Genomic DNA, 10,936 nt, shown 5'->3' on the forward strand with positions numbered 1-10,936 from the left:
CTCTTGAAAGTTGTTATCGAATCGGCTTCCACCACCCTTTCAGGCAATGCATTCCAGATACAAACAATCTACCTTAACCTTACCTGCTCCAAGGAAATAATCCTAGTTTCTCTCGCCTCTCCTCATAACTGAAGTCCTCATTCCTGGTACCCTCCTGGTAAATCTCCTTCGTACCCTCTCCAAGGCTTGACATACTTCCTAAAGTGTGGTGCCGAGAACTGAACACAGTACTCCAACTGAAGCCTAACCAGTGTTTTATAAACCTCTTTACTTTTGTATTCTGTTAGAAAAGATTGATATCGAAATAATACTATAGAAGGTTGTACTAAAGGAAACTATATATATACACACACATCTATATTCAACATGTATGTAACAATAAGACTGAAGCACCAAGGTAAAATAGAAACTGTTAGAAACTGCTAGAAACTGTTAATTTTGACCAGGACTAAAATATTAGGAATCTGTTTGATAAGCTGAGCTCTAAAGGTTAACGGTCAGTCAGTTGCAATGGAAGGAGCAACAACAACAACAACAACAAAATTACATTTGTTTTCATGTCGGGATAACGGACTGTCACGAATAGAACCAGTTAAACTTTTTAGATTCCTCAATACAAGAAGACTGCAATGCGCTGGTAACATAGAAAACCGCATTCATTTAAACATACCTAAGTAAAGCAACCCAGCTTTCTGTAAACATATGTCAATCTATCTAATTGTTTTCACCAGTCAGGGATAGGCACCGACCCTGAAAAGGAAAAACAAGCTGGTGCTGAGAAATAATGAATAGGCTGCTTTTACTCGGGGACTCCCGGTTGGCTGCAAAGAAGATAAGAAACTAACACAAGGAAGGAGTAAGTGGCCAACCCCCAATTGGGGGAACTAAGGGGAGGATACGTGGAGCAAATAGTATAACTATCCTAACTTTAGGCAAGTAAAGCAGCAATTTCAGTGGATAGAAGACGCATCGAAGTTCTTGCAACTGACTGCTCCGAAACCGGTCGTATACATTTGATTACTTGTAGCGGCATTAGTATTTTACTTGTTTTGTATTCGTTACTTTGATTGATAAAAACTCTATTACACCTTTATGGATTGTCGGGGCATTATTCGAACTTCGGGCTCGGAAATCCCAACAATTCTATGCCTCTGATATAAAGCCAAGTATCCCATATGCTTTTTAAAAAAAAACACCTTTATCTACTTGCCCTGCCACCTTCAAAGATTGGCTTATGTGGACCCCTGGCTCTCTATTCCTGCACCCCTTTAAGATTGTACCATCTATCTTATATTACCTCTCCTCATTCTTCTTCTCAAAATGCATCACTTTGCATTTAACCTACTATGCGTCTGCCCATTTCACCAGTCTGTCCTTTTGCAGTCAGCTACGATCCTCACCGTTTACTACTTTCCTAGCTTTGTATCATCTGCAAACTTGGAAGTTGTACTCCCTATATCCAAGTCCAGATCGTTTATATCGAACAAAAAGAGCAGCGGTGCTAATACCGACTCCATGAACTCTTCAGCCTCACGTATGTTGTGCAGTAACACCAGCCTCTCTTCGAGCTCAGAAAACCCTGAGCTTGAGCAGCTGGAGGCACTTCCTACACACGTGTTTGTCCAGGACAAAGTAACACAAAGTGTCCTGGAGTTCCTCCACGGTACAAAACATGCAATGTGTTTTAGCTGCCCTGCCATATTCCCAGACGTTTTTAATATTATTTATTTAATAGTTATGCACCTCTTCCTCATCGGCATCTAATTCCCACTCTCAGCAAATTCCTGCACAGAATTCCACCTCACTCAGTTGCCGCCTCATACTGCTGGGCTCTCGCAAGTTTTCCCCCTTTGTATAGGACTCACACACCCAGTTTCAAATGGTCAGCATATTAATTAACCCACAACACCTGGTCTGTGACCAAGTGCCACTTTGATTTGTTTATCTGTTAACTCGAAAAGTTCTCTCTTCCTCAAGATAGAATTCCTACTCTTTTGCTGAAAGGGTTCTGTCTTATTCTATAGTTTCTAATTTCTCTCTTGCTCAAGAATTCCCACTCTCACCAAATTCCTGCACAGAACTCCCACTCTGTTACCTCCTCACGCTGCTGGGCTCTCTGCTCTAATGGCATGAAGTGGCGGATTGTTTACGTCCCTTTGAGCTGTCATTGAAGCGAGAGTCTTTTATTGCAAAAAGCACAATTTTAAAACAGAAATGTCAGCTGACCCATGTCTGCATTCAAACTTTTTTTAATAAAGTACCAATAAGTAACAGTGGCATTTCATTTAAAAATATTTTTTTCTGCATCTTCTTTCTCAAAAATCATTTCTCTATATACAGGAACCAGTATTAAAGTTATTTTTCCTAAACAAAAATCTGCAATATTCTCGTACATAAAGGAAAGACTATAACACTCTGCCAGATAGGGTCCCCTCATTTAGGGATTACATAATCAATGTGCATAGTGGAGAAAACTGTATTTTAACTTCTGCCAATTGATGGTGGGAGATCCTACTTTGTCTCAAAAAATGACAACAGCTTTGATTTGCCAGTCTGACTTGGCTCCTGGATTCATTCCTGGAGGGTTTTGTACTTTACTATGAAAAGATCCACCTTGCGTGTGTACACCGAACAGTTATGACTTTTCAGTTCAAGTGCCAGTTACATCGCAAGTTCTTAAAAGGCAATCCAACAAAGCAACCACCATGCCAAAGATTGTCAAAACCTCAACAAGACATTGCAGGTGACTCGAGCAACAGTAGTTACTTGGAAGGACCAGTATATCTGCTACAACAGGGCATTGCTATTGCAAGTACAGGCAGTGACAAACCCCAATTTTAAAGGACATTACAGAGCTCTTGCACAGAAGACGTTTTCAGTTCCGTTTTCTAGCTGCCGGAGGCCGTGATGATTTTTTACACCGTTTCTTACTTGCTGCTGGGTGTGCTTTGTGGTCCTCATCTTCCTCATCTTCCTCATCTTCCAAATCACTGTCATCATTATCACTGTTAAAAATGTCACTTAACTGAAATACACGTTTCAGTGGCTTATGAACAGCAGCCTCTGTGCTGCAATCACTAGAATCTGTAGCTTTTTTTTTCAACTTCTCTTCATACTTTGGACGTATTTTATCATTAAGGAAGTCCACAATTTCTGTGAAAGAGAATAAAGTTCACAATAAATTGAGATAGGCTTTCAACCAACACATTTTTAATCTTTTTATCATTCAGCAAAACACTAAATCCAATTAATTAACATTTAGGCAGTACAAAAGCAAGGACGTGAATAAAGATTATAGATGGTCACATTGCCAGTGCATCTATTTTCACCACTCTACACTTTAACACGTGTAAAATCTCCATCTTCCATGGTTTTTAATTCATGCCATGTGTTAAATTCTAGTTCTGTGCCATTACTGACTGCAGCCTTTACCCGCTTGTGTGTCTACAGCACGCAATGGTAAGGCTAGCTGCTGTCTTGATATAACTGTTACCTGCCATGGAAGTGAAATGCAGTTACTGTGCTGATTTTCTTTCAGGAACTACTCTAACGCCTGTCCCTTGCAGTATAACTCGTCCATCATGGTTCATACTCTGCGAGCTACAATACTAACCTCCAAAGGTTTTCCTGTGCCAAGAGGGTACGTGGCGAGCTTTCAACTTGTAGAACATCGTTTGAACGAATTGAGGAGGCACGTTGCTAGGAAATAATATTGAATAAAACATGTTGTAAGTCATGAAGACACATTTATATTAAAATAAATCCACTTCCTATGGGCTGGGGACAGGTGCGCTGCATTTGATCAGGAGTGAGAGATCTTGTTAAGCGTTTACTAGCGTGCAGGTGTCATGCTAATTGTATATGCCACTGCTGGCTCTTGTCTTACAGCTGCAGTTACATCCAGTTGTCAATCGATTGGCGGATCGCTTTCCAGGGGTAATAATCTCTCAAAAAAATAATGTGGTCACTCAATCTACAACTATTTATGGGACACTGCTGTGCGCAATTTGCTGCTGCGTTTCGCCCACAAAATACACATTCAATCCACTTTACAATATATTCTGGGAAGTGCTTTGAGACGTCTCAATGACATGATAAAGCTCTATATCAAATGCAAGGATTATTATTATTTTGTCCCGTGAAGAGGATGATTTTTTCTTACCCAACAGCATCACACATCTGCTCCCAGTCCACTTCACTATCATCGTCCACATTCAGCATATATAGCCTGCAAAATACAACAGAGAGTTCTAATTTAGAGAGAGAAGGAAGTGATATAAAGAAACTTGCTGAAGAGCTTAGGAAGAATCTTCCGATAATCAGCAATTACTTTCTGTCGTGCTATAAAACATATTAGCAACATTTTTATTGAGGCATAATTAGAAACAATTCAACCACATTAGAATGGCGAAAGGCCACAGCTATTATGTATGTCGGTTGTGCTGGCCTGCGCCTCCAAACCCATGGCTTGAACCTTTCCAAAATATTTAGGTCTGAGACTCTGGGCTAATTATAAAATACAACTCCAAGTTCAACAACAACAATAAATTACATTTGTTTAGCGCCTTTCACGTCTAGAGGGAAAAACACAATTGCTATCAACTGTTACTGGTTACAAGGCTGTTTTCAAAGCACAACAAAGGGCAGGTGCAGTTCTTGTTCTAGGTTTGTGTTGAGTACAATATTAATTCAGCAATAAAAAAATACACCCTTAGACAACAATCTGTTCTATTGATGGATGCTTCACTATAAAACTGTTTGCATTTTCCCTCTCAGAAAGATTTCAATTTAACTTTACCTTTTAATAAGGTTGATCTTGCACGGGTAGGTTTTTCGCCCTCGACCAGACACCGACCCTTTGGACATTTTGATACTCAAAATCTGCATCCTGCCGAATAGTATAAAGACAAGTTAAAATCCTTGCATTTCCCTTCATAGAAATTGAACTATTTGTTTGAAACATTTCACAAGTGTGGGCAAAAAAAATAAATGGTGGAAAGTTATCACAACAACAACAAATTACACTTGTATAGCTCCCTTCGCGTTGGAAAGACGTCCCAGGGCGCTGACAGTCAGGGAGTTTTGGACCCGATCTGGAAGCTGGGGTCAGGAGGGGTGGAGGGCAAAAGCTTGATTTTAGCTGGATCATTTAATGATGCAGATGGACAATGACAGGGATATTGCAGTCTGGAGTGAGAAGATAGAAGGAAATTTGACTCTACTGTCAGTCATTGTTAAATATTCTCAATCGGTTCCCAGGCTGAGGCTGTGGAGAGGTTTCTACTCCAACTAATAGTCCAGGATGAACAGCCCAAAGCTCTCAGTGCGACAACTGTGGACATTGTAACCGGGGGTGGCTCTGCATCCCAGCATTAGCTGCAGCCTACCAAAAATATTCCGATGGGACATAATAATATTCCTTGCATTTGATATAGCGCCTTATTACGTCATTGAGACATCTCAAAGCACTTCACAGAATATACTGTAAAGTGAACTGACTGTATATTTTGTGGACAAAAGGCATGGTTATGTTCAGAGGTTGAACAGGTCCAATGTCACTGTATGCTCAGCAATGCTCCTCCTTCAGCAGTCTACCCTCCTAATAAAGGACTTAGTGATCAGGAATTCTCAAATTCAACTGGCATGTTGTTATTGTATGTAATGCTTACAATCAGTTGAAGACTACACCTGTGATCACATGATAAGCTCACCATTTTTTTCTGCATTGTATCCAGTGTCTTTCCTCCATTAGGTTTGAAATTTCTAACCAAGGGAGTCCCTTGTACAGCTTTTCCCGAAGGATTGAACCAAGCTTGTCCTTAGTTGGTGCCTTGACCGCTAGACAGTTATCTTTTTCTACTCGCTTAGTAATGACCTTCTTCATTATTTTCATGAATTTCCTCTCCTCCTGCTTGCTCCACGGACCATTCTTCAAGGCTATTAGAAAAAAACAGTCAATGAAGTTTTGCTTTGACTGAAGTTATTGATCAACAGAAAATCCAAACATAGCAATGTTTTCATTTCTCTGCATTGTTGTATCATTCAATTCTTGTCATTTCTTCGTGTCGATCTGTGTATAAACTACACAATTTGATAGCCATTCACTTTGCATAAAAACGTGACTAGTTCTCAAAACATTAAATAACTTACAGAAATCTATCCACATTTATTGCAATCTAAAATAAAAACAATTCATTTGAATACTTAGACCTACAGTCCTTCATTATTCTGGCTCGACACATCACTGATAGATCACTGCGCTCCAGACCACCGGCAATCTTTTGCCAGTGATTTCCATGCACAGCCATCAAGCGTTTAAATTTCTTCAGTTCTTCCTCTGTGTACCTGATAATAAAACACATTGGTTACTCATAGCAGACACATGGAACATATGCAGGTTTTGCTTCTATGTCTTTTGAAGTTGCAAAGGATAGCCCTTACTCAACTACTCAAATGATTAGTAATCTAATATTCCAGGTCAAACTCACCTGCCTTTACATCGGTGGGGATCGTACAACTTCCTAGCTCGCTGGTAAACACTTTTCCATGGTCTTGCAATGCCCTCAGCTGGGGGAAAAAAGCTAATAATAAATGATTCCATAAACAATATTCATTTAACTTTGTCTTCAGGGAGATCCGATTTAATCTAAGACACAAAGTAGGTAAACTAAGTGATGTTACGTTCTTGTGGTTCAAAGGAGAAGTTGATGTGCAAAACAATGGCTTTTTTTAACATGAAGAAATAGACAATTCAAAGATTATCAAAACAAACTAATAATAATATTAGGGAAAATATGTTAATAAGTACATATAAATCACGTACCAAGCTTGACACAGAATAAGTGTTTGATTTTCAGCCGTTTTATTCTCAATAAATCCTCAAACGATTCAGGAGGTTGGAAAAATTCCCACTCATTTTCAATTCCAGTCACCAACATTAATTCCTTTAGGTTTGTCTGTATCTGCTCATTCTCTTCTTTAGTGTACCTTCCCTGTCGGATAGGAATCCCTACAAAGATATGTAGAGTGGAGTGAGAAACAAATTATATAGGGGGAAGGGAATAAGAGAAGACTCAAGGGTCCAAAAACCAAGTCACCTATAACAACAACAACAAATTACATTTGCATAGTCGAGGGGATGTTCAATCTATATTGGACTGTGTTTGAGGTATTTTAGAGATATTTTAGAGATACAACATAAATTTAATAGACCTTTATTCTATAGTACAGAATAAAATACTTTGACAACTCATATGTGATATTTAGGAGTAATTAAAAAAGTCTAGAGTAAGTAAACATAAGGATTAGTCAGTCAGGCGGTTGTAGATAGCTAGAGTGGGAAAGAAAGGACGGAAAGAGACATCATGACCTCAAAGTCTGGTGAGCGTCCTGACAAAAAGGCGGTAATCAATAATTTGGACAATAGGAACCTGCACAATAGTTGGGATAAAAATAACGGGGTAAGGAACCAGAAGCATTATTGGGATGGACACATGAGTGTCTAGATGTAAAATTATGATATCCGACAGGTCAAAGTCCAAATAAAGATAGGTAGGGGTACTCACCAGGAAGGTAAGAACAATGGGGAAAAGACTTATAAAAAAACAGGAAAAAAGGATAGAGAAGTCAGTCCAGAGGGAGACTAAGAAGGTAGTCATCTTTGGGTAGCCTCCGTTTTGTGAATATAACCAGAGGACCCACGGAGAACTCCTGCAACCAACTGACCGCGTTTCTGGTAGTATATTCTTATCATTGGTTATATTGGTCCTATAATATCTATATATGTATTACTTATAATTATTGAGACATTTAAAATATCTGTATGCATATAAATAAATATATAAATATATAAATAAATATATATAAATAATATAGGGACAATGCTACTAATTTTGTTTGGGTGCGTTTTACTCCTAACAAATGACTAAGAATGTAATACTATTTAACTCCTCCTGGTGTCACTGACAGCACAGGAGCAGAAGCAACTCTAACTAAAAGCCAGGTTTGAAATCACCTCACATTTCCAGCGAAAGTTAGAATTACTGTTTTAAAATAGTTCTGGACACTAGAAGCAAAATACAGGTGAGCTGTTGTTGGTATTGAGAATTTATTAATGCAATGATACAAGCCAAGGGAATGCCATGCTTATTCTGAGATCGATAGACAGGGAAAGTAAAGCAGGATCCTAGAGAGAAAAGCAATGGCAAGGCCAGGTTCCAAACGCCACCAGGCATTTGGAAATCCCATAGTGTTCATTATTTTTAATGTCTGTCATCATATTACGCAGCCGAAAAATTTTCTGTTGTCTGACTGCAGGTTTATGACGACAATTTTCTATGCGATGTGGAATAAACAGCTGGTTTAGGACCTTCACAACAGCCGCTCTGTGCACACCAATGGTAGTCTATACATGTAATAACCCTGCTTGCTTGCTACACCCGTCTATAAGAGGTTATGTGCACATTCATTCAGTTCATATTACAGAGAATGGTATAATAAAATAGTACAGCAAGGATTAGAATGTGTGTATGTAAAAGACAGGAAATGGGAAGCATGGGAAAGGTATTAGAAAGAAACAGCATATTGACGTCAATGACATCCTTTTTTTAATAAAAATGGTTTAAATTCTGCCCCAAGTAGCAAGCTTTTGTAAAGGTCAGGGTAGCTTGAAGGAGGCAGCGAGAAAGTTTTTTTGAACTGCAAGATTCACTCTTTCCTTATCAATGAGCTCAGAAACTCTGGTTTCAGTCTCAGACTTAATTCTGAGTCTGATTCATGTTATAAAGCAAATACTGGAAAATCAAGATCTTTGGTCTATTAAGCAGTTTAGTAGCTCAAGCGTCAGATTCAGCAAAATCGACACTAAAAAAAGCAGATTTTCCAGTATTTGCTTTATAACACAATGCAATCTGTATAAGATGCTGATCTGTTCCCACAAACGATGATGGCAACAAGTGTGCCAATGAAATATTACAGATTTTCAAAAAGCTTCAATTCCAATTAAAAGTGCACAACACAGGAACTTGCAATAATCCTCGACCACAAGATATACAGTCAATTCACTTTACAGTATATTTTGAGAAGCGCTTTGAGACGTCTTGAAGACGTGATAAGGCGCTATATCAAATGCAAGGATGATTATTAGTCTTACCTTCCTCCTTCAATGTTTTAAATCGTGGTAGGTCATACCTAAACATGGAGCGTATTGTATCATTTGACATCGTTCTCACACTGGGCATAAACTCCCTTAGCTGTTCAACCATAGCCTTTATGCTCTGCTCCATTTTAAGCTCTGTCAAGTCTGGATCAATTTCTGCAAGTGTTTGCTCATAAGTAATACTTTTCTCTCCAACAGATTCTTTGTGCTTCTTCTTTTTCTTTTTCTTCTTCTTCTTCTTCTGATGATGATTTGAATCTGGCAAACCCTCTTTGGTGTGGATGTTATCCTCAGGTGTAGTGACCGGCTTGCTCTTGATGGGGGAACATTGCACAGTATCAGTCTCTTGCGAGTCCTTGTCTTCACCAGACTCCCGGAGTTTGATTGCCTTTCTCTTTTTCTTGTGCTTCTTTGTAGGACTCTCTAGAGTTTCTTGGCAAGCTGTGCTACTTAATTGTGGAGTGTCCTCGATCTCATTCTTTTCTTCAGTTAGTTTGTGCTTTTTTCGGTGTTTTTTTGAAGTTTTCCTGGGAGTTTCTGCACAGTTTGCACTCTCATCCTGCCAATTTTCTTCCACAGTAGTTTTCAACTCCAATTGTTCATGTCTTCGACGTTTCTTGGGAGATATTTGCAGTACTTCAGAACCGTCATCCTTGGCTTGAGGAGTTGCAGCTCCGTCCATTTGTTTTTTCCGTTTTTTCTTGCGTTTAATTATTGGAATTTCTCCACCTACTTCAGAGGACTCGGGGTTATCACTCCTCTCTGCATTGGTCAGTAACAAAGAGTCATCCCCTTGTCTGAAATGCTTCTCCTTTTTCTTTCTCTTCTTCTCCTTCTTTTTCTTCTTCTTCTCTTTTCGCATCTTTGAGTACCTCGGAAAATGACATCTCTTGCTTTACCTCGATGGGAATATTCACGGCAGCATCATTGTTTTCAGTGCAGCTGCTACTGTCTCTCACACGATGCTTTTTCTTCTTGTGTTGCTTCTCACCATTGCTTACTGATCTGGAAATCTCAGTCTCAATTGCACCGATCTGTAAACCGTCCCCTTTTACCACCGACCTGGAACAATGCTGTACTTCTGTGCTCTCATTTTCGACGATTGATTGACGGCGTCGCTTTTTTCTTTTTTAGTGGCGGCGGTTTGAATCCGAACCGTTTGAACGAGAGAGCTGAGAGCCCGCGCGGGCGGCATCAGAGGGTCAGGGGCGTAGGAATGAGAGGAAATTCAAACTAAAAGCATTAGAGAATCGTGTGTGTTTGGAGTGGGGGTGGGTGGGGGGAGGTGTGTCTCTCACACGCAGCAGGTTTGCGGGGCTGTGTGGGGGTGGGGTGGGGGTGGGGAAAGATGGGGGAGTGGGATCAGTTGGCAGCTCTTTTCAAACACCCACCAGACACCATGGGCCGTGTAATAATAATAATAATAATAATAATCCTCGCATTTGATATAGCGCTTCTCACGTCGGGAGGACGTCCCAAAGCGCTTCACAGAACACACTGTAAAGTGAATTGACTGTATATTTGTGGGCGAACGCGGCAGCCAATTGCGCACAGCAATGTCCCACAAACAGTCGAAGATTGAAAATGACCAATTTATTATTGTTTTGGGTTTTGTGTGGAGTCCTGTAGCTTCAGTGGTTAGAGCACTCGCTTTGCAAGTGAGAGACCTGAGTTCAATTCCAGGCAGAGGGCGAAACCTTGGGCAAGTTTCCTTACTCCACACAGAGCCTAATAATAATCCCTCCAAAACAATAATAAATTGGTCATTTTCAATCTACG

The 10,936-nt window shown here is 39.7% G+C and overlaps 1 protein-coding gene across 1 annotated transcript; it reads right to left on the minus strand.

The window, feature by feature from the left end:
- Nucleotides 1-2,233: 2,233 nt before the first annotated feature.
- LOC103184624 (transcription termination factor 1) lies at nt 2,234-10,281 on the minus strand. The gene is made up of 9 exons (XM_042337764.1): nt 9,152-10,281; nt 6,824-7,009; nt 6,489-6,567; nt 6,215-6,345; nt 5,712-5,937; nt 4,799-4,888; nt 4,163-4,228; nt 3,614-3,699; nt 2,234-3,153 (listed from the first exon to the last, which is right to left on the minus strand). Exons 1-9 carry the CDS (start codon nt 10,017-10,019, stop codon nt 2,876-2,878), a joined length of 2,010 nt encoding a protein of 669 aa, XP_042193698.1. The 5' UTR covers nt 10,020-10,281; the 3' UTR covers nt 2,234-2,875.
- Nucleotides 10,282-10,936: the final 655 nt, after the last annotated feature.

Source organism: Callorhinchus milii, unplaced genomic scaffold (assembly GCF_018977255.1).
Source record: "Callorhinchus milii isolate IMCB2004 unplaced genomic scaffold, IMCB_Cmil_1.0 Scaffold8, whole genome shotgun sequence".
NCBI classification, from domain to species: domain Eukaryota; kingdom Metazoa; phylum Chordata; class Chondrichthyes; order Chimaeriformes; family Callorhinchidae; genus Callorhinchus; species Callorhinchus milii.

Coding starts and splice junctions, on each gene's coding strand:
- LOC103184624 (XM_042337764.1), bottom strand. CDS start 10,019: ATGCGAAAAGAGAAGAAGAAGAAAAAGAAGGAGAAGAAGAGAAAGAAA. Junction 7,010..9,151: donor TAAAACATTGAAGGAGGAAG/GTAAGACTAATA, acceptor ATATCTTTGTAG/GGATTCCTATCCGACAGGGA. Junction 6,568..6,823: donor CTTATTCTGTGTCAAGCTTG/GTACGTGATTTA, acceptor TTTTTCCCCCAG/CTGAGGGCATTGCAAGACCA.